This window comes from Rhinoderma darwinii, chromosome 12 (assembly GCF_050947455.1).
Source record: "Rhinoderma darwinii isolate aRhiDar2 chromosome 12, aRhiDar2.hap1, whole genome shotgun sequence".
Lineage (NCBI taxonomy): Eukaryota > Metazoa > Chordata > Amphibia > Anura > Rhinodermatidae > Rhinoderma > Rhinoderma darwinii.
This window is the reverse complement of record NC_134698.1, coordinates 64,161,435-64,186,369: the sequence shown is the minus strand read 5'-3', so window position 1 is coordinate 64,186,369 and position 24,935 is coordinate 64,161,435. Positions and strand designations below refer to the sequence as shown.

The 24,935-nt window shown below is 40.3% G+C and overlaps 1 protein-coding gene across 4 annotated transcripts in view; it reads left to right on the top strand.

Moving 5' to 3' along the window:
• The window catches only part of SLC35F4 (solute carrier family 35 member F4), a 131,295-nt gene that overhangs the window by 54,116 nt on the left and 52,244 nt on the right, over positions 1-24,935 (top strand). Inside the window, exon 1 of one of the 4 annotated variants that reach the window (XM_075843404.1) lies at positions 23,597-23,885. The exons of 2 other annotated variants lie outside the window; for them this stretch is intronic. In XM_075843404.1, coding sequence (XP_075699519.1) covers positions 23,810-23,885 — 76 coding nt within the window. In that variant the 5' untranslated portion in view covers positions 23,597-23,809. Of the gene's footprint in view, positions 1-23,596; positions 23,886-24,935 lie in introns of those variants that run through there. One more of the 4 variants, XM_075843405.1, reaches the window with a different exon arrangement.

The window sequence follows — 24,935 nt, the reverse complement described above, 5'->3', positions numbered from 1 at the left end:
GTTTTTCGCGGTGTCTTTTACGGACGTAATTGGAGCTGGTTTTCATTGGAGTCAATGAAAAACGGCTCCAATTACGTCCCAAGAAGTGACATACACTTCTTTGAGGCGGGCGTCTTTTTACGCGCCGTCTTTTGACAGCAATAGGGAATGGATGGAAAAAAAAGGAATTTCCCTCTGGCGCATCCTCCAGTGAAGAATATTTTCATTCGAGAGAGGTGTTTCAGTAGAAAACTGACTTTATTCAGGTTACAAATACAACAAAAAAGTTTCGAGATCGTACTGATCTCTTCCTCAGGTAGTGTACGAGTGTTTAACAATGGAAGACAGTCTCTGTTTTATAACACAGACGAGGAGTTAACAAGGAGACAACTACCGGGTCAGATTGACAGGTCAAACAATAGCATAAAAGAAAGGTATGTATAACCAATTGTTTTTTATGTTAAAATTCAATATTAGTATATTAAAATAATATGTTTAAACATTATGTATTATAGTAAAGTTATTTTGGTCATCTATTTGACCATAGGTTTGAATATACAAATATAACAATGGTAAAAACGGTGTCAATATTTAAAAGGGACAGAACAACCTGTCATATCAGAGAGAGTACTATAAATATGATATAAGATTAAATAAACAGCTAAAATGAATTAAAATAGGAGAAATGTAATTGTAATACCGGCTAAAATATGCTAAAATATTAAATGTGCAAGAAAAATATAGTAATTCATTTTTATTGTGGTTAACCAACTTTATAATGAATGAATATTTGCTGTTTTCTATAATCATATAATGATACTGTCTTATTAGTGTCATAATTCGTTAACAATAAGGAACCATGAGGCTGGATTCACACGAGCGTGGCGTTTTTGCGGACGCAAAAACACGGCGTTTTGCGCGCGCAAAAACCACTTGACAGCTCCGTGTGTCATCCGTGTATGGAGATGAGGCTAGTCGACGTAAATAGTCACTGTCCAGGGTGCTGAAAGAGTTAACTGATCGGCAGTAACTCTTTCAGCACCCTCGACAGTGAATTCCGATCACAATATCGAGCAACCTGTTAAAAAAAAAAATAGATGTTCGTACTTACCGAGAACTTTCCTCCCGTCCGTTGCCTTGGTGACACGTCCCTGTCTTGACATCCGGCCCCACCTCCCTGGATGACGCGGCAGTCCATGTGACCGCTGCAGCCTGTGATTGGCTGGAGCTGTCACTTGGACTGAATCGTCATCCCGGGAGGTCAGACTGGAGGAAGAAGCCGGGAGTTATCGGTAAGTCAGAACTTCTTTTTTTTTTTTTTACAGGTTTTTACATGTATATTGTGATCGGAAGTCACTGTCCAGGGTGCTGAAACAGTTTAACTCTTTCAGCACCCTGGACAGTGACTATCTCTTGACGTCGCGTACTGGAATTTTTTTTGTCGGGTTCGGTCAACGAGTTCGGCCGAAACCGGTGAAGTTCGGTTCGGTTGTCCAGGCTCGCTCATCTCAAAGACACTCCGTTTGGATGTTTGTAAACAGAAAAGCATGTGGTGCTTTTCTGTTTACATTCATCCTTTTGACAGCTCTTGCGCGAATCACGCAGTTCGCACGGAAGTGCTTCCGTGCGGCATGCGTGGTTTTCAATGGGTGCGTGATGCGCAAAAAACGCCGAAAGAACGGACATGTCGTGACTTTTTTTCAGCGGACTCACGCTGCGGAAAAATCACGGACATGTCAGCACGGCCCCATAGACAAATATAGGTCCGTGCAACGCGCGTGCAAATCACGCTCGTTTCACGGACGTTTTTCCCATTCGTCTGAATAAAGCCTTAGGTTTTTAATATAAATATTCGTAAAATGTATGTGTAAAGGAATAATTTGCCGTTATTGCGTTCTTATGTGATTATAGAATGAGTAGTCTTATCGGTTCAAAAAGTTTATCCTTTTAAAAAAGCTTTATTATAAGTAAGTGATCGTTTTGTTATAATTAAATGACTGTCTCCATTTTTTCATTTAGTCCTTCTGGAACTAATGTTTTTAATTTATAGATCCAGAAGTTCTCTCTGTTGCATAAAGTCGCAAATCTGTTGGTATTAGATGCCGTGATTTGTTCAATGGGAGTAATTTTAAAACAATCAAAATTATTATTGTGTGACAACATACAGTGTCTGGAGACACTATGTAGGATAAATTTGTTCTTGCAGTTTGACCTATGTTTATTTACACGGCAGTGTAATTGTTGTGTAGTTCTGCCCACATATTGTAAGCCACATTGGCAATTTATCAAATAGATGACATATTGTGACTGACAATTTAGATGTTTATCAATTTTATGTGTATTTTTTGTTTGATTTGATGTGAAAGTATCAGTTTCAGTGATCATGTTACAACATAGGCATCTTGTTTTCCCACATTTCGAACTGCCTTTTTTGTTTTGTTTGACAATAGTAGTTACTTCGGTTTCATTTTTGTAATCAGGAAAAATTACTCAGCTAGGTGCTAATATATTTTTAATGGTTTTCGCTCTCCTGAAAGTAATTAATGGCTTCAATGGTAAATTATGTTTCAAAAATGGGTCTCTTTGCAAGATGTGCCAATGTTTGCACATGATGTTCCTAATTTTTCTGTGTACACTATTATATTTTGTAATAAAATTAAATGAAAATTTGTTGGTTTTTACTTAATACTGCTTTTTTTTGGCTCAACTGTTTTCACACAATCCAGTTGTTTTAAGTCTTTTGTTTTTTTGTAGGCATCAGATAGAAGGGTGCAGGGATAATTTTTCTCTTTAAACCGTTTATAAATGATACGGCTTTGTATGTTAAAATCTGTATTTGATGTGCAGTTTTTCCTGATGCGCATGTATTGGCTGTAAGGTATGTTCTGAAGCCATTTTCGATAGTGGCCGCTTTTGTAGTCTAGGTAACTATTACTGTCCACTTGTTTAAAGTGGGTCCGTGTAATAAAATTTTCTTTCGATTTTGTAATTACTAAATCTAAAAATTGAATTTGTTTTTCTTGAATGTTAAAAGCGGCGCGTAAAAAAAAAGCCTGTCTGCACAGAACACCGTAAACCCATTGAATTCAATGGGCAGATGTTTGCAGACGGTTTGGAGCCGTTTTTCCAGGTGTAGTTCGAGGCGTAAAACGCCTGAATTACGTCCATAAATAGGGCGTGTGAACATACCCTTACAATGAAGCTCCCTCCTCTAAACCCCAGCAATCAACTGTTGTTGCAGCGGCCACTACAGGGGAGATTAAGAACTACACAGCACTCATTCCAATAAATTGGCCAGTAAGTAATCCATGGTCACATTGAATCCACCGGGGTGGCAGCCTCTCCTTGCAGTGGCCCTCTGCTCTGCCTAATTGCGGGGAACGCAATGGTGGGGGGCTGGGGCCCACTCTATGATGTCTAAATACCCTAATAGGGCATATAGACGGGCTTTTCTGAGGGGGCAACCACTATAACAGTGCATTTATTGATGTGACAGTGATATTTTGGCAGGAATGAATTAAAGGGTGGTATCCGTCTGTGATATCAATTCAAAGGAAGCTCGATTGTTTTCCTTTTGTTTATAGGGAAGCGTTGTTGCATGAATGATGGGCAATGAGTGGCAGGTTCTGTTGACAAGGAACAACTAAACAGGTTTCCTCTGCACAGATAAGCTTGTTGCTGCCATATGCTCCTCTTTGCATCTGTTTCTGTGTGAATTGTATGCCACTCAAGCATCTGTCCCTTCCTAGTAGATTAACTGTCATTCTAAAATGAAATAGAATGGTTGTGAGCAATTCTGCATCTGGAGATTAGTATAGATAGAAGTGCTTGCTCGCTTTACACAATGCCTTTTTGTTACAAGAGTACCCCATCAATAAGATGATCATAAAGTGCACCACTGCTGGGACCTTCTGCAACCAGCTAAAATCTGTGGAGAAACCGGGCAGTAAGTGTTAAATATCCCTGCAGCACCACCACTGGGAAAATTAGGCATTACACATTAGTCCAGACCTGCCAAGTCTTCCGAAGAAAGAGGCTATTATTGTAGCCACTTTCCACCCTGGTTAATATATGAGGGTCATGAATGGGGGACCTCTTTATTAACTGAGAAATACCTAATAGGGTGTTTAAAATGTTTTTTTTCTAAATGAGACAACCTCTGTAATGATAAGACCGCTCCAATAATGAGTAGATACAAACTATCCCTAACATCCAGTGCAAGTAATTGAAAATATATTTCTGCTTTCGGAATTGATAAATGTTATATTGTTATTATTTTGCACAACTTAGACACAATTCCTGAAATGTAGCCCCACTCAGTAGCAGAAAAGGCTCTCTTAGTGTCCAAGGCAGAGAGAGTCAGAATGCACCCACACCCAAACTTCATCCCTGAAGTTCTACATGATAGCTGCCCCCCACCCCACATTCCCTCCAATAACTAGTGTTCTAATTTAAAACAGACTCCCCATTTCCCCCCACCCCCTTCCCCTACAAACATGTATAGTTCTCATTGCAGGGTGAGCTGCCAGTATGCATCTATAGGAGGGCGCCCACTCAAACTTACCTTAGGTTGCTGCCTACTCCAGCTATGCCTCATCTTAGCCCTGACCCCACTTTCTTAAATATTAACTGATTCACTTAAAAGACAAAAATGGCACACAGTGGCGCAACATAGGGCATCATTCCACGACAAATTAAAACGGTGTCAAATTAATTAGTTACGCTCACCTGGCGATGTCGTGCTGGGAGCATGACATCCTAGTTGACTTTGTAGTGTGATGGTGAAGTTTTGGGGAGCTGCAGGCCATTGGTCTATCTGAGTAGGAGGAACATTTCCCGGCTGGTACAATGGTGGTATAAAACCAAATAGCACAGATAAACTCCGATTGCAAGTTGGCACTGCTCCCTTATTCTTATCTTACTTCAGGTGTTACCCTAGCAGGCATGTTGACCTAATGAACTAGCACATTCAACTCTGACCTACACACCATTTTTTCCCTTTTTTTTTTGTTAGCTTAAAAAGTGGCATTTTGCCATTTTCTTTTATTATGTGATATTGCCTGAAGTAGTAGCTGGTCTGGCTCCGAAACACGTTTTTTTTCTCACTGTACTTCTAATATGGACCACTAGCTGTTATACCCGGCATTGCTCGGGAGGTTGACTTACGGTATAGATAGTGTTTCTGCCCGTCCGTCCCGGGGAGGCTGTTGTGGGTGACAGTAGTCGGTCGGGCCCGGGGGTCTCACACCGGATGGCGGAGAAGCCGGGTAAGCGAGGCGGCCCACCATCTCGGTGTCTTGTTGTCGGGAACATTCCGCCATGTTGGGAAGGTCAGTATGGGAGTGGTGTGGCCTAGGCCTGCCATACAGCACACGTAACCTCACGTAGCTTGCTCTCCACAGCACCCTCAAAGTACAGACCCGGCTCCCTCCGCCAACGATACTCACCATCACGGCCGTGTCTGCTCGTCCATCCCGGGGAGGTTGTGAGCAGACAAAGAGCCAGCGCCCGACACTGCGCTCCGTGTATCCTCTGACCTAGTGCCATTTTGTGTGTGGCGTTCCAATGACGCCAAGGCGTGGCTACGCTGTGGAGGATGGAGCGTGACGTCACTTCATTTTAAACCAATGAAAAATCGGGCTTCAAACAAACTTTCAAAAATATATAATAGATGTCCCAATGAATTCAGCTTAGATCACCTAGATCATTATAGAACTATATGGTGATGTGCTGTAAGTTCAGTTTAATAGAACCGTGAGGGTCCAGGTATCACAGCCATAGTGCATACCCTAAAATGCAACCATATTAAGGCCATGTGAAACCGGTCTAATTTCCAACGAAAGGCTAAAGACTTTATTTTCTATCAAAGCATGGGAGGTATGTAGGATGTGTATTTAGGAAGAATTAGTGCAGAAAACCTGCTCTAATTCTTGTCTCTGTAGTACTCACTTGAGCCAAACTTAATCTCCTCTAATCACATACTCTTGTATGTTCTTCAGTAATACGAGTTCAGGGCTTTGCAGGTGTAATATCACCGGTAACACCAAATGACACTTGGCAAATGATCTATTACACATTTAAAGTGTCAATTTTATTTGAATTTTTATTAAGTGCTTTTATTTTCATGTTTCTAATATACATGAATTTAATACATTCACCCCCCCCCCCCCAACATCAAATTGGCATATATTATGTTATGCCTTGCACTTCAACAGTACATTGATTTCATTTATCAACACTCTTGGCTTTACATAGAAAAACTTTTCATTACCTATCTAGAACTGTTCCTGAGTTACAGCTTTTATAATAGTCCAGAGCTGCATGCTTCAGAGATGAAATCTCCCAGTATTCATGACTTACTATAGTGGTTTGTATTTTGGGAAAGTGAATTTTAAAGATAATGTGTGGCAGAAATCTGCAGCTGAAAGTCGTATTTCTGCATCGCATTAGCTTGCGGATTTGCACGTGGATTCGATTAATTGTAATTTAATTGAGCTAATTCGTGGCCTTTCAATGCGGAATTCGCGTCTATAATGGACAGGAACAGAATAAGAAATATGCACCTAAATCCTGAAACAATCCACATCATGTGAACTTGGCCTGAGTGTTTCCGATGACAACCAGCAGAATTATGAATGCAGCTCTGGAATATAATCCAAGCTGTTACGCAGGATCAGTACAAAATGAGTAAAGCAAATTGTTAAAAATGCTTGAATGTAAACATGCCCTTTTAGTTGTCAAAAAGTTTGCTAATATAGCCAGACATTAGCTTATGATTTGAGAGAAATATCTTTCTGAGAACTCTTATTTTTACTGTCTTAGTCATTATGACTGTGTTGGTTAATACAGTATATATTTCATTATAATATTGTGATAAATAGCCATCGGTGACATTCAAACATAGACATACAACTAAGGCTTCGTTCACATCTGCGTCGGGACTCCGATCATGGGTTCTGTCTGAGCTTTCCGTCAGGGGTACCCATGAACGGAATCCAAACTGAAATAAATGGAAACCATAGGTTTCCGTTTGCATTACCATTGATTTCGATGGTGACGGATCCAGTGTAAATGGTTTCCGTTTGTCACCGTTGTGTAAGGGTTCCGTTGTTTTGACGCAATCAATACTGTAGTCGACTGCGCCATTCATTCCGTCAAAATAACGGAACCCTTGCACAACGGTGACAAACGGAAATCATTTGCACTATATCTGTCACCATTGAAATCAATGGTGATGCAAACGGAAACCTATGGTTATTTCAGTTTGGATTCCGTTCATGGGTCCCCCTGACGGAAAGGTCAGACAGAACACATGAATGGAGTCCCGACGCAGATGTGAACGAAGCCTTATACAAGTCATCATTAGTTAATTAATTAGTAAATTTGTATTTGTACCATATAAAATGATTGGTAAAAACTAGTCATTAAAGTAAAAGGGGAAAACAAATATCTAATATATATTAGTATGTGGTCTAACTCTAAATTGTGCATATATTTTTTTATATATTATGGAATTCTGAGTTAATAAGGGGGTCCCCGTTCAGGACCCTCATCTGTTAGCCAGCACAGAGAACGGCTTCAAAAGTCATCTCTTGCTCTGAAGGACATGGCAAATCTGTGCATTATATGGACATCCCTTTGTCTTCAATGGGAACTACGTAATGCTTCATTTCCCCTGTGGTGGCGCTGCAGGAAAATTGAACACTTGCTGCTGAACTCCCCCGCATATTACAGCTGATCATTGAGGGTACAAACAGCACACCCTGTGTTCAGCTTATAGTTGCGGAACAAAAAGAGATTATCCAAAAAACATGCCCAGTTTGCCCATATGATAGTGTATTAGGAGTAATTGATCTAATAATAAAATGATCAAAAATGATTAATACAGTGGATAGCTCTAACATATTACATTGGCTGTTACATATTTTTATTTCTTCATTCCTTTTAAGATGAAATAGAATTTAAAGTCTACAAGTAATATTTATCAAGTATTGGAGGAATCATTTTATTGAGAGTGAATGTCTAAATAAGAGTTTTCCAACTGTATAGTCACAATTTCTTGTTAAATATTACTTTACAACCGTATAGTCATTACAATGGCCAGTGAACCAAGACCATAAGAGTCTAAATAGAATGAAGGCTTCTTCCTCTTGAGACTCCGCTCTAGTCTTTTGAAAAAGTTTGTAATGTTTGGATGCTCTGTCAGTTGAGTACATCCAAACAATGCTTAATAAAACATAGACAAGCATCTTTATCTGCCGGCCAGACTAGTTATTTTATGTAGGCTCTTGCATTTAAATCCACATAACTATTTGTCAGGGTATGTTCACACGCAAACGTAAAATACGTCTGAAATTACGGAGCTGTTTTCAGGCGAAAACAGCTCCTGAATTTTAGACGTAATTGCTCGTACTCGCGTTTTTTGCGGCGTCCATTACGGACGTAATTGGAGCTGTTTTTCAATGGAGTCAATGAAAAACGGCTCCAATTACGTCCCAAGAAGTGACATGCACTTCTTTGAGGCGGCCGTATTTTTACGTGCCGTCTTTTGATAGCGGCGTGTAAAAAAAAAAGCCCGTCTGCACAGAACACCGTAAGACCCATTGAATTCAATGGGCAGATGTTTTCCGGCGCTTTGGAGCCGTTTTTTCGGCCGTAATACCAGGCGTAAAACGCCTGAATTACGTCCGTAAATAGGGCGTGTGAACATACCCTCAGTGTATTTGCTTTGGATCATCTTGAATGGTCATTCTACTCCAGGTTCATTGACTCCTAACTTCTTATGATGACCAGCAACTAGGTTAAGTGCTTTAAAGTGTAACTAAACTTTTTAAAAACTTTTGACATGTCATAGTGACATGTCAGAATTTTGATCAGTGGGGGTCAAAGCACTGAGACCCCCACCGATCACTAAAACTAAGCGCCAGTAGCGCTCGGGTGAGAGCTGTGCCGCTTAGTTTCTGATCGGTTCTCCTCGGATAGCGGTGTTCGGATTTATTGACTTTCTATAGAGCCCATACACTGCTCCGAGGAAAGACGATCAGAAACAAAGCGACACAACGCTCACCCGAGCGCTTCTGCCACTTTGTTTTAGCGATCTGTGAAGGTCTTAGTGCTTGGACCCCCACCGATCAAAACTTCTGACATGTCACTATGAACTGTCAAAAGTTTTTTTTAAAGTTTAGTTACCCTTTAAATATTATATTGCTATAATTTGAAGACTTTTACAGGACATTCTTTTATACATACAGGGCATAACTACCAGTGTAGCAGGAATGGCAGCAGCTATTTTGCCCAACAACTTAGGGACCCATGTCTATTCTAGGTAAGGTGCAATCTGCCATAACTATAGATGATAGAAGGAGAAGTAAGATAATGAATGCAGATCACTTGGAGATCAAGAAAAGAACGAAAGGACACAGGGGAAAGAGTGGAAACCAAAATAATAATAATAAGCCTTTCATGTCCTGAAGTAGCGGGGACTATTGCAAGTACTCCAAGTGGGGCCCCATGGTAACTTGTTACAAACCAGCATATAGTTAAGGCATACATATACATTTAATGCAATGGTGGACTCGTATAGAAAACAGTAATCCTGATCTTGGTGTCACATTTACTAATTGCAGAACATATTTGTATTGGCAGTTTTTCTTTTATGAACTTACTGTCTTACTGAATTGAGAAAGTTTAGCAACGTGCAGTGAAATACGTACCTTCCACCAGTGAATATTGCAAAAGAAAAGGGCAACTGTGAGGATGATTAGATTTGGCTTTCCTAACCTAATTTTAATTCAATTCCTGAATTTGCTTTAATATTAATGAAATGCTTTGCAGCTCTGGAAACGACATTAGATGTAGATTCTCTTCTACTAACTGGCCGGCTATTTATTGAGTAAATAAAATAAATGAATCCATTTGTGGGAAGAGCAATTAGTTTAGTGGTTAAAATGAGCGTTATGGAGAACTGCCTGAGATACCTGACCTAAATTAATAGGGATGTCATTATTAAGGATTTTATATTACATACAAAGTAGGTTGTTTACCTGTTTTTTTCTTTTTAATGGCATAGAATCCAGGCTTGTATGGCTCTGTTCACACTGTCATTAGGGTCCATTATATCAGATCTCCATTGCTATCTCAGCTTAGTGTGCTGAGTTATTCTTTCCGGAGATAAAAATGGAAACCTGACCAACTTATTATAAGTCAATGGGATCCGTTACATAATGAATCTGTCATATGACTTCTGTAATAATGGAACCCATGGCACCCATGTGAACAGAGCCTAAGATAAATTCAAGTATTGACAAATGCTCAGAACAAAACAAGAATGAGCAAAAGAAGACATAATATAGGTCGAAGACCAAAGAGAGCAACATAAAAATAATATACATAGCCCTCAATTTGGCTAAAGTAATTTCCATTGGTATTCTGAAGCTGAAGCAAATGACCTTGTGATAGATTAGCAGCATAAGGCTGGGATTGGAGATTTAACAAAATTCCAGAAAAAATGCCATAACATAATCTTGTATATTTTAGCTAAAGGAGTTGTATGAGATTAGAACAATATTACTGCTTTCTTCCGAAACCATGCCACTCTTGTCCATGGGCTGTGTGTGGCATTGCAGCTGAACCCGTTCACTAGAATATCGACACAGCCTATAGACAATACTGGAGCTGTTTCTGAAAGCAGCCATGTTTGTTTTTTCACATCTCAAATATCTTCTTTAACAATTATCTTGCCAAAAAGAAATGGATAAACTGACTTGAACTTTTTACAAGGACTTGAGCTTTTCTTAAATGTGATAGAACTAAGGTTCAACAATTAGTCAGTGTTATTCCACTTGAGCCCAATGGGAAATACAAACTTGTGCTCCTTTTCTTGTAGACTGAAATATACTTTGGTTGGTATTTTTCAGCTCGATTTATTGTTCTCTGTTCATTCACTTTATGTTATTTGTTGCCACAGGAAACCACTATTTCTAAAAGTAGGAATTATGGAGCCTATGAGATAAATTTACAGGCACCCTCAAGACACTTAATACTTGAGAGAGCAAACAAAAGTAAGGGTCCTTTTACACTGGCTAATTTGGGCTGTAAAAACGAGCGTCGATCAACGAGACAGCTCGGTGATCGCCGCTCGTTTTCTTCTTTCACAAGGAGCTATGATCAGTAATGTGTGGGGATGGGCGATCATTACTATGATCGCTTGTCACCAGGAATTTCCATCATGTCGGCAGCCAATCCCCTGTTTACACAGGGAGATGTGTTGCTGACAACGATAGTATGTAGTGCTGCATGTAACGTCCGTGGTGGCTGACCACGAACTCCTTCCATCCAGTCGACGCCCTTCTCTCAAGAGATGTCTGCACATATGGCCGTCCTACTCCACAGTCACCACCAGGGTGCGCTCACGAGCTCAGTCCAGACTTGAGAAGCCAGAGCGCAAGCATGTTGGTGATTGAGCTAATTGGTCCAGAGCACCCTGGGCTATAAGAAGGTCCCAGCCCCATCCTCCCACGCCTGAGCTTTGTTGTTGTATTCCTAGTCTGTCTTGCAAATGGTCCCCTAGTGTTTCACGAACCCTACGTGACACTGCATAAACTATACGATCAGTCGATGAAGGAACATTTGCTCATTCATGGGCTAATGATTGCCCTGTTTACACAGGGCAATGATCGGGAACGAGTGTTCATATGAACAGGCCAATTTCCGAACATAGGCATTAACAACATAAATAAACAGGGACAAAAGACAGGTAGATAGGTAAAGAAAATATAGCAGTCCTTGCAAAAAACTAAGTAACTCAAACTAGAATCATGAACATCAGCTAGAATAAAACAGATTAACCTGCATCCTTTAGCGCACATTCAGGTCTTTATGTAGCCCTAGGGCTTGCTAGTAATCCAGTACACCTGGCACGTACGGGAGCAGTACACAGAGGCCATGGGAACATAACACAGGTAAACAGAGGGCGAGAACGCAACACCTGCTCCATGTCTGACAACCCAAAGAGTGTTCATATGACCATTAGTTCCAGCTTTATACAGCTACCAGTGATACGAGAACATGCTATACGCTTCAAGTAAAAAAGAGATACAAACATATACAGTACTTTTTTGAGCATATGTTTACATACTAACAAGGGTGTTGGTAGATTTTGAAAATACAACTGAATGTGGCTAATGCTGATGCCGGGAGACATGGTGCACCAGGTCCAGGACATGTGCCCCTGGTGCCCAGTGCTTGCAATGCCACATTATAGTAACATAGTTACTTTTTTTTTAATTATCTTCTTTTTCAGTCATTTGAAATACCATTTATACACTCTATTGCTATGTGAAAAGAAAAAAACAATAAAAATAATAGTGGCCAGGAGCATGAATGACGATGCTTCGGTAGCCGCATTAATGGTAAAATACCTCCCTTCCTTGCCTAATCTTTTGTTTCTCATAGCCTCACTGATGCTGCACTACTCAAAACTTCTCCCAATGTGCCCTACCTAAAAAACCCTGGTGATCAATGGACCCAGAATTTTTTTTTCTGTAACAGTTCTTCCCTTTTAGGGTTACCTGTAAAATAAGTGGTTGGCATCTATCTCTGTCTGTCTGTCTGTCTGTCTGTCTCTCTGTGGTGGGGATGGGGGCAGAGGGTGGCCACATTTGAAATCTCCATCTTTGGTGCCAAAAAAGCTTGTCTTGTTCCTGAAGGTATCCGTAGAAGAAGAACATGTTTGCCAATTGTAGTTCTTTACCAGGTATTAAAAATATGTGTGATTCCCGTTTGCCATTTATATACACTGGGCTATTGATATCAATCGATGAACACGACTATCTTAATAACAAAAAACAAAAACAACAAAAAGTATAGTATAGAATAATATAGTACAAAGTAGGCTAAAATTCACCAGCCCAGAAACATACTGAATTACCGCCAACTTATCAAACTAAAAGCGTTTTCTTGAAATCTATAACTAAATGAATGGAAGGGCACCTCACTGATATTTTTATGACCAATAACAAAATAACTCCATTATTGTAGGTAACTGTGGCAAACTACTTTTTGAGGGTATGGAAAGAGAAGAAACCCATCAGGAACCAGTGTCAGACTAGGAAGTGTAAGGCCCACAGGTAAATCTAATTATAAGAGTCCAGTGCTGAGTTGAAAATAATATATTTCATGTACCACACACATTTTCACCTGATAATTGGTTTTGATGCACAAGGGACACGTCTACAACTAGGTCAGGACAGATGAATTCTTCTGAAGTATATGGACGGGACCCATGTGTCACATGATCCATGTTGGTCTTTAGTTTCTTTGTTGCAGAGTAAATGTATGAACAGTTCTTCAAACACTGCGAATGTGACCATATTAGATATCCCAAGGACCAGGTTTGATCAATAATTTACATTGCAATTATTGTTATATTTATAACTATAGATATCATTTTCTTGCCTGTGTGATATGGTCATATTTCATGAGCACAGTTCTTTAAATGTCACAAAAAAATATTTTAGAAAGTTGGAAAAATCTCTTTTACAAGTCCCAATAGGGTTGTTACCAAGCTTTCTCAGACTCCTGAATTGCAAATTTGCCTAGTTATGCGGTGACACGAGGGCAGAGAATACATTGCTGTATAACTACGCAGATTTGTTATTCAGGACTATGAGAAACCTTGGCGACAATCCCTGTGAGAGCTGTAATGGTGACCCTTTCCTGTTATCACTAACTTAGAGAGAAGAAACATATAATGGGGATTCCATGCCCATTAACAAGCACCGATCCACAATAATGGCATCCATCGGAATATCCATCGGCACTTATTTGCTCCATTTACATGAAGCCGGTATGGGGACGAATGATCATTAATATGATTACATTTTGCATCTTGTTGGCCGAGCATCCCCTGTTTACACGGGAAGATGTGCTGCCAACTAACAATAATTTTTTGGGCCACACAAAAGATTTGATCAGCTGCCTGCTGATCCCTGCTATGTCTACAGATCGAAGAGACCAGGCCAGGAATCCGCTTTCCAGGCACAGACTTTCAGGACACAGTGTTGAAATGATGTTCTTTATTATACAAATAAAAAGTTTCCACATACAGCGCGTTTTTCGGGCTTCAGTACCCCTTTCTCAAGTACCTGAAACATTCCGGTCCCCTCAGATGCCATGGTCAATAGCAACCACGGCATATGAGTGGTTAGACAGAGGGGGGGTACTCCCTCTGTCACCTGATCACCCCCCTGCAATGAAATCGTGGAGTGCTGATTGGTTGCCATGACAGACAGAGATCTATTAGTGCCCTATTATTAGGCCTTGCAGTATATCATAGATAAAGGTAATACACTGCAATACATAGTAGAAAGTATTGCAGTGTATTGCATGAGCTAGGGGGTATAAAAAAACAAGTAAAAAAGTTTACATTTTTCAAAAATCGAAAAACAATAACTAAAAGTTAAAAAACACATCTTTTTCCCATTTAAAAAAAAATAAAATACATAAGTTATTTAAGCAACAAAAAAAGTACACATACTAGGTATCGCCGTGTCTAGAAAAACCTGAACTATTAAAATATCAGGGTATTTTAACCCACCGGGTTAATGGCAAAAAAATGTAGCATCACCGTAATCGTATTGACCTGCAGAATAAAGTTAACATATAATTTTTACCACACAGTGAATGCCCAATTCCACCCCTTTAAAATTATTTTTTTTAACTTTCTCAGTACAAACTAACGGGACCGATTGCCGGGGAACGCAGGCAGCTAACAGGGAAAGAAAACCAGTGCTGTACTTTTCAGCATTGTGAGAAACTAGACATGGACCGCCCAATCCACAGTATATACGTTGATCTGAGCCGCTAGGCATAATTTAGAAACATGAACATGAGGTTCTTTGTAAACATTTTGATCAAACTGTATAAGCCCACTTGCCACTTCACGGCGACCTCTTTAAAGTGGGTCCCTACTCTAGCTTTTGCAGCACCGCATGGCGGCTACCGCCACCGCAGCACCGCTCCTGCAGAGGGAGCAACCCAGGGGCCCAAAAGCACCCATGCTAACAGACCGTGCCAAGCCTCCTTGGCTCTGGGCCACTTCCCCCCACAAGTGCAGCACTACAGCAACCGACACCACCATACAGCACCACAACATGTGAACAGATGGAATGAGCTCACCTTGCCATGTGCCCCCAGTGGCCAACTGAGAGCACAAGCAAGAGCAGGAACACTTATGAGGTCATTCCTGAATTAAAATCAGCTGGGTATTTTTTCAAATGCGTGGAGTGCTGGTACCAAGTAAAACAAAGGAAATGAGGAGGATACACTATACAATATCAGCATTGTGAGAAACTAGACATGGACCGCACAATCCACAGTATATACGTTGATCTGAGCCGCTAGGCATAATTTGGAAACATGAACATGAGGTTCTTTGTAAACATTTTGATCAAACTGTATAAGCCCACTTGCCACTTCACGGCGACCTCTTTAAAGTGGGTCCCTACTCTAGCGGTTGCAGCACCGCATGGCGGCTACCGCCACCGCAGCACCGCTCCTGCAGAGGGAGCAACCCAGGGGCCCAAAAGCATGCCTTCAGACCGTGCCAAGCCTCCTTGGCTCTGGGCCACGTCCCCCCACAAGTGCAGCACTACAGCAACAGACACCACCATACAGCACCACAACATGTGAACAGATGGAATGAGCTCACCTTGCCATGCGCCCCCAGTGGCCAACTGAGTGCTGCACTTTTATATGTCAGAGGCTCTCTTCAGCACTATACTATCCATCGTGCCTCTTTGGCTTATTTGAAATTACAGCGTACCAGTATATTTACAAAGTAATCATATACATAAGACCAATAATGAGTGTATAAATTAGACATTAAGAAACAATCAATTCAAGGTAAATTTCCACCATGTTCAGTAGTGAGATGCTGCTGTGGAGTATGAACTTTCTGGAGATGGACATTTTCATTCCCGAAATTGGTATAGATGTTGTATCTGTGATAAGGGGGGGGGGGGTCAAGTATCAGCCTCTACTTATAATAGTATAAACTCAGTCAATTAAAAGGAAATTCGAATTGTGATAAGAATTGTGACCATTATTGCAAAAATACAGTGAAAATGTTCATTGGGTTATAAGATGATCTCCCCCAAAATTTTAAATTTAAGAAGTTTTTGTTTCACTATGTGCAGCTCTGCTGCATTTACGGCTCTCTATTTTCTCAATACTTTCTACAATCTATAGTGATGCCCAACTCGCGCTATTGCCCCAGGGGTAGCAGCTTCTGCTGACTGACCACTCTCTCCTCAGCGCTCCTTTGTACCAGACCATTCTTCTCACAGCCAAGACATTTTCTTCTGCACTCTTCTGTGTGCCAGATGACACCTTTCCAAACTTCTGTGTGATAGATAACATCTTACAAAACTCTTCAGTGTGACAGACCACAACTTCCCAAACTCTCCTGTGTGACAGACCACACCTTACCAAACTATCCTGTGCGCCAGACCACAACTTCCCAAACTCTCCTGTGTGACAGACCACACCTTCCCAAACTCTTCTGTGTGACAGACCACACCTTCCCAAACTCTCCTGTGTGACAGACCACACCTTCCCAAACTCTCCTGTGTGACAGACCACACCTTCCCAAACTCTCCTGTGTGACAGACCACACCTTCCCAAACTCTCCTGTGTGACAGACCAGACCTTCCCAAACTCTCCTGTGTGACAGACCACACCTTCCCAAACTCTCCTGTGTGACAGACCAGACCTTCCCAAACTCTCCTGTGTGACAGACCAGACCTTCCCAAACTCTTCTGTGTGACAGACCACACCTTCCCAAACTCTTCTGTGTGACAGACCACACCTTCCCAAACTCTCCTGTGTGACAGACCACACCTTCCCAAACTTTCCTGTGTGACAGACCACACCTTCCCAAACTTTCCTGTGTAACAGACCACACCTTCCCAAGCTCTCCTGTGTGACAGACCACACCTTCCCAAACTTTCCTGTGTAACAGACCACAACTTCCCAAACTCTTCTGTGTGACAGACCACACCTTCCCAAACTCTCCTGTGTGACAGACCACACCTTCCCAAGCTCTCCTGTGTGACAAACCACACCTTCCCAAACTCTTCTGTGTGACAGACCACACCTTCCCAAACTCTCCTGTGTGACAGACCACACCTTCCCAAACTTTCCTGTGTGACAGACCACACCTTCCCAAACTTTCCTGTGTAACAGACCACACCTTCCCAAGCTCTCCTGTGTGACAGACCACAACTTCCCAAACTCTTCTGTGTGACAGACCACACCTTCCCAAACTCTCCTGTGTGACAGACCACACCTTCTCAAGCTCTCCTGTGTGACAGACCACAACTTCCCAAACTCTCCTGTGTGACAGACCATACCTTCCAAAACTCTCTTGTGTATGATACCATACCTTCCTAAACTCCTCTGTGTGCCAGACCATTCCTTCCCCCACTGTATAAAATACCAGATCACTTATTTCCAGCACTCCTATGTGCCAGACCATTCCTTCCTCAACGCTCCTTTGTGCCAGGGTACTCTTTGCTGTGTACCAGATGATTATTTCCCTAGATCTTATACCGTATGTGCCAGACATCTTTTTCTCCAGCCCTGTAATGTGCCAGACCTCTCCCTATCCACCTCCCCATGCGTCATTCCACTCTTGACCCAACCCTGCCCTTTTGGAATATGTGTTGTCAAATCAAGTGAAGGTTTGACGTCTCTTTTCACACCTCTTCCTAATAATTTCGATCTGCTCCTTGCATAGAAAGCCTGCAAAACTAATTAAAGCAGTAGATTTATTTACTTTCCAACCCAAAAAAAAGCTCATAAAACCATAGCCAAAGTGTTCGGAAAAATATATTACCCAAGAAAATACTTTTTTAATATCTGCCTAGAGATTGACTCTAAGCAATAAGCGATGATAAACTAGGTAGGATTTTAACAAGAAAATGAAAAAAGTTTATTGATGGATGAACAACAATGCACAATACAGTTGCAAAATAATTCCCATTTGATGTTTGCAAAGGACAAAATTTACAGCAGTAATATCTGAACACTGTTAAAAATGCAGTTTTCTAAAATATGCATAGGGGTGTATCTATAGAGGGTGCAGAGGTAGCAGTTGCCCAGGGTCCTTCTGCCACATAAGGCGACAGTACTTTAAATGCCGCATGGTAGCTGGGGGGCCCTGTTACAGCTTTTACATGGGGGGCCCAAGTTTTTCTTCTGAATATACATCAATATAATCCTTCTCACCAATAAAAATCAAATGTACCATCTGCATTATAGGCTATAGCCCCTCCCCCCCTTATTGCATCTAATTATCACAGAGCAATTTGCTATAACTGCAATAGCCAAACAAATTAGGTGACGTGAAATTAAACTGAAATTAAATGGAAAGTGGAAAATCTCTGCTGGTTTTACAGAATGCCTGGGTATTGGCCTTGATGCACAATCTATCCAGGCGTAGGGGTTGGGAACTGATTCTGGAGTCAGTCTCTAATGCTGCGTATAAACTTGCGCTTACTGATCAGTCATTATGCTTTGATGGGAGCCGCACAAATGAATTGGTTCTGTAAAGGGGAATAATAGACAGCCGGCACTATCTCACACACCGCTGAGTGTATAGAGTTATTTTGCAGCTGCTGAATTCTAATTTGCTCTGTAGCAACATTTGTGACATTAGCATATTGGAGCCTATGACATGACAATAGAGCTTACTCCATTATTTAGAGTGCGGCACCACGTATCTCTTTTAATACCAACACGTTCTGCAGAGTATTGTGCGCCAATAGGCAGGAGGAAGACGAAAAGGGCCCAAGGTCATACAACGTGCACAGATGTTAAGCATTTGTCAAGGTAACAATTTGAAAGATCATCTGAACTAAAGAATAAAAGTTAAAAAAAATAAACTTTTTGAATCCTAGATGTTTTTCTTACATGTCCTCCCATAAAAAAAATATATATATATATATATCAGTAGCTGTTTAGCATTTTAAAGGGAATGTGTCACCTTTATTTTTATTTTATTTTTTTATAATTATCAGGCAGCCATCTTGCCTGAGCTGTGAACAGCTCTTCAAAAGATTTCCTTTACAGCAGCTAGATGGACAGCTCAGAAAATGAACATACGAGAGTGTTGTGAGCATGCTCTGTGACTGGTACAAATGTAAACCCATGAAAATTAATTTTTACAAGAGTTTTCAACCAGTTTAGGTCCAGGGTATTTTAGGTCTTCAGGAACTGACCCTGCTTAGTCCTTCTTAGTAAGCATTGATTTAACATCTATGACTTTTTTTATATGTTGAGCAAACAATGTGATTTTTGCAATGTTTTTTTTTGTAGTCCCCAATACAGATTTTTTTTAGCATTTTTTTATGCATAAATTTGGCTATTTACCATTTTTAGGCTTTCAATTTTAAAAAAATTTTTCGGTTATTTCTAGGTCATTTTATTGGTAATGATATAGCATTACCCTAAAATATTTTTTAAATTCATATTTGTCATTGTATATATTTAATTTTGATATATTCAATTTTCAATTTAGGGTAATTGGGTTGGGGCTAGTGATACGGCAATGATTGGTAGTGGGGAGTTTTTTTAGGAAGGTGTTTAAATTCGTTTTTTTGTTTTGTTTTGCTTAAATGTTTTTATTTCTATAGTCTGTCCTGCAAAGACCATTGGGGGACTATATTAGTTTATCTATCTTTTTTTTACACTATACTTTTCCACTGTAACTGGTGTATGTGAGAACAGAAGAGACCGAAGTGGGTAAAAACGCTTCTGTTTTCCCTCCAGGGTCCCCAGCAACTTTTGACTTTTGTGCACCCGGAATTTGGCTGCCCAATCGCTTGGGTAGCTGTCCTAAATCCGTGCTGTAAATATATACTGCCATGGGTTTAAAGGTCTTGTCCGGTTTCAGAAAGTTAATGTTATTTTATGTATGACTAAAAGCTATACAATTTTCCAATATATTTTCTGTATTAATTCCTCACAGTTTTCAAAATCTCTGCTTATTGTTATTCACTAGGAATATTCATTGTTTACTTTCAGTGGATAAAATTCTGTCCATGGTCACGTGATGGACACACAGGTGCTGGGATCATTAGAAGACACAGATCTGATACACATACTGTAACTGTAACGAGCCATGCACCTGTGTGTCCATCACATGACCATGGACAGAATTTTATTTACTGAAAGCAAACAATGAATGTTGCTACTGAATAGCAACAAGCAGAGATCTTGAAAACTGGGAGAAATTAATACAGAAAGTATATAGGAAAAGTCTAACTTTTAATAATTAAATAAATAACTAATTAATTTTCTGGAAGTGGACAACCCCTTTAAGGACCAGGACTGCCCGCCGTAGATTTACTGTGGGTCATCCTTAAAGGCTATGTAAACATTTGCAGGGCATTTTTTTTATTTTTTAATAAACAGGTCAGTCAGTATGTTTGGTGTAACTTTATAAATAGTTTTACTAAAAATTTATTTTACTTTTCGAGGTACAGCTGCTCTGTATTTTTTTTATAAAGAGCAGCTGTATCGTTCCCTATTACCTGAATCTGTCAGTCCCGCGGTCAGTGTCAGTGGGTGTCCTGCGCATCCACCTGTAATCTATTACATCTAAGTTCATAACTTAGATGTGATAGTATGGAGCCTGCGTTTTGGAGACACGCAGGACTTTCTGTCACTGAATCCATCAGTCCCATGGACCTGACGGGACCAGGATTTAGCCTTAGATACAGCTTCTCTGTATAGAGAATACAGAGCAGCTGTATCTCAAAAAGTAAAACAAATTTTTATTAAAAACTATTTATAAAATTACAAAGACATTGACTAACCTGTTCATTAAAAAAAATGGTCTGCAAAGGTTTACATAGCCTTTAAGTGGTTACTCCAAATATGCCTGGCCCTACATTTAAGGAATGGATAAAATATTCATTTTGGCTTTAATTAATTGTTTTATTTTTTGGTTACATTTCTAGTAATATATTGTGTATATACCTTGTACTATAGTTTAGAGATAAGATGTTTGTAACCAGTGTGCACAAGCAGAAGAAACTTTTGTGGTTGTCGCTTGTGGTTCGGGCAGGAAACATTTTGATACAAGTACAAGTTTCATAGTGGCCCATATTGAAATGTGTGGTACAAGGAGATCAAAGAGCAATAATATATAATAACAATAATAATAATAATAATATATCTATAGGGTTGGATTTCCCATTAGAGGCCAATGGAAATCCAGGTAAACCTGCACTATGATTGACTGGGGGTAAACAGGAGGCCCACTGATCACTGACCATTGACTATGGTTGGGTTGGAAACACAGTGTGGGATACACGGACACTTAACTCTTTTACAACTCTAGAAAGAAAGGATTTTTCCATTAACTTTTGAATTGCTCTAGACCACCAGTGATGTCTCCAATAACCCTTTCACTACAATTGGCCACATCTTTCCTTGGAAAAATCAGATGTTCACCAGAGGCTTTAGAAGCTTGACCCGGGATCAGCTGATCGTCACCTCGGCTCCCACATTAAAGAGATTGTCTGTGATAAGAGAGACCCTTAATCCCTTTAACACCCTAGATTAAAATGAATCCCAAAACGACCCATTTTTATGTAGGGGTGATTGGCAGTATTATTTGAGCAATGAATGGCAGTATAATGTGCCCACTATATGGTGCTATCATTTAGGTTTTTTATGGGAGTATTATTTGGATATACTGTGTATTAATTGGGCTATATATGGCCGTGTTATGTGGGAAATATATGGTCGAATTATTTGTGCACTATATGGCGTTATTATATGGTGGTTGCATATTAATATTTTCTTGACTGCATATGGCAGCACTGTTATGTCACTAAATGGGAGTATTATTTTCGCATTGTATGGCCGTATTATTTGAACATTGAATAGCAGTTTTGTATGGGCACTATATGGCATTATTATGCAGATACTGTACGGTAATATTATGTTTACACTGTATAGTAGTAGTAATACTGTGCAATATTTTATTTAGTCATAGTATGGCAGTATTATTTGAACATTGAATAGCAGTTTTGTATGGGCACTATATGGTATTATTATGCAAATACTGTACAGTAATATTACGTTTGTATCGTATATTAGAAGTAATACTTTGCAATGTATTATTTAGGCATAGTATGGCACTATTATTTGGGTACTGAATGGCATCAGTAAATGATCATTCAGGACACCTCAGAATAGAGTAGCTTCCCATTGGAGGTCTGTTCTTTGGGTCAGACATTGACTTACAGGGAAGCTACCTCCAATAAATGGCACTAGAGAGATGGTTTTCCTTCTGGGGACTGCTAATTTGAACTTACTTAGAAATGGATATATCTAAAAATAAACTACTGAATACAGTTTCTAACAGATTGAGGACAACTCACTCAAACTTACTGAAGAGTTTTTACTTTTATTCTTAGACGGAAGCACTGTCCCCACTGTAGGGATTTTTTAAATTATTATTAAGTGGCCTTTTTAGGCGTTGTAGACTACGCCCTGTATGGGTGTCTCATGCAGCCCTTGAGCGGATGTGTGGCTGTCTAATCACAGCTTAAATATTGATGTAAAAGCTAGGATCGGAGGAAGCTATGACCCCAGCCGGTGAACCGTTTTATCACCGCAGTTTATAGACTGTGGCATAACCAAATGGGTGTTCCCAATTTGATTGGGTCTCCAACCTTCCGGTGACACGATCAGGTACAGGAGAGTCCCCATACAGACACCTAGAAAGGACTCCAAGGCTGACCCTACACACATAGCTGGTTATTAGGGCACACCAAGTGGCTGCCATAATGTGGAGAGGCAAGAAAAAAAAATGTAGTGCATCATTAAGGGGTTAAATATTGATCTGTTCAAGATGTTCATAAAGGGTGTACGTACCATAGTGGCACATTTTAATGGGTGTTTAGAACCTGTTCAGGGATCCACTCTTCACAGGTCCTACAATGTTATCAAACAAAAGTGCGGGGAATTAACCCAAAAATCATGAAAACGAAATTTGGGCAAACATGCATCAAATCCTCCTGTGCAAGGTGGTTAGGTATGTGGTAGATTTAACCACCACCATAAGGGGGGCCCATATTTAATCTTTGGCTTGGAGCCCCTTTACCACCATGCACGCCACTGCTAGTGGGTATTATGTATTGCCGCTGTGCAGCAGACCCTACCAAACCATCAGTTCCAGCTGCATAGCGGGCGCACAAAAATCCCACTATGTTAACCCTTGATGGGCGTTTTGCAGATGCCCCTAATTAAAGTCCATCTGTCATACAGCAGGTGCACTTTAAGGACTTTTAAGAAAATACATAATGCATACAGAATTGTTATGCTTCTAGCCAGTGCATGTATAAATAAATAGCTGGTCTATGACATACGCCTCTCAGGTTAGTAAATAGATATGTCATATTAATGCAAAAAAAAAAAAAAGAATAAAACAAAAACTCAGTGGTCCAGCTCTAGCCGCCTCATATGATTGTGGGAAGGTGGGGTGGCACATTAACCGCTGAGCCTAACAATTGAAGGCTGCTAAGTGCTGCCATAGGTCAAGAATTGTTTGAAATGTTGCAAATGGTTTCCCTGGGTAACAGCAAATCAGGTTCTCCAGGCTCAGAGCTGCATCTCCAAAACGACAGCCAGGTATCGGCATCACAAGCAGCAGCCACAGCAGCCAGTGTATGACTGCAAGGACAGCGAGCAATGTCTGGACTGCAGGGACCAGGGACAGCCGGCAGCTGCCTGTAAACTTCACCCCTCCACCACCATGAAGAAGCACTCCGCTAAGGTGGCCCCTGTCTCATCCTTCAGTGTCTCCGAATTACATGCAGCTATCATAGACGGTAATGATCTCTATACTCTATCACTGATACAGTCTATGCAACTTCTCTGCTACTCAAGTTCATTGCTCAGTGCACTAGATAGGAATTCGCTGCTCATGGAAGGAGATGATTGTGGCTCCATTGCATGGGTTAATGTGAATGTTATTTTGCGGCTATTACATATATTGGAGACCGTGTAATGGAAAATGTTTATCGGTAGATATGTAGTATATTGCTAGTATATTGCTATGTGTGTGGATTGACATAGATATAGTGATGAATTTGTGAATTTATCATGTAACCATTTGGCTTTGTATCATCAATGCTTTATAATAATGTACTAGTTAAGATAACTTAGTAGTTGCACCTATGGCGTATAGTACAAATTCAGCTCTGCTATATTGATAAGTGTGATAGACACTCTACAGTATTTATACATAGTAAATTAGGTTTTGCTCTGTATAATGTTATGCCAGTAGAGTGCCACTTTATATTCGGAGACTACTTTGTTTAATTGTCAGATGCTGTTTAATGCAGTAACTTTAGGATGCTCCAAGTCTAACTCAACGTTTTCGTCATAGTAGCGCTGGTAACGCTCAGGTTGTATGTGGTTATGCGTTTGTAATGGATATGCAAGTTGTAGTATACAAGTCTCGTATTATGTGTATGTGTCTACAGACGTAGGAGAGATGAGTTTGTCATTTGGCGCAACTCATTATTGGTGGTAAATCTGCCACATTATCTTTATGACAGTGCACTCAAGAAATGGTTAAATGCCAAATTTTACAAACTACCTGCAACCTGCACCCCATCATCCTGAGACAATATGTATCATTGCCTGCCCCTGCAGTTACTATATTAACCCCAAATATTTTAGTCCTCTCAATTCTGCAGTCTCCTCTTCACCTTGAGACTCAAGATCAAACACAACCAACTAGTGATAGTTTGCAGGAATGGTAGGAGAGGGTAGCAGATCCTTTACCTGGACATGGTGTCTAATATAGGTTTTGGGTTTGATGGTCCCCACTTTTCCTCTACTCTGTGCCCTCCGATATATTATAATAACATTAT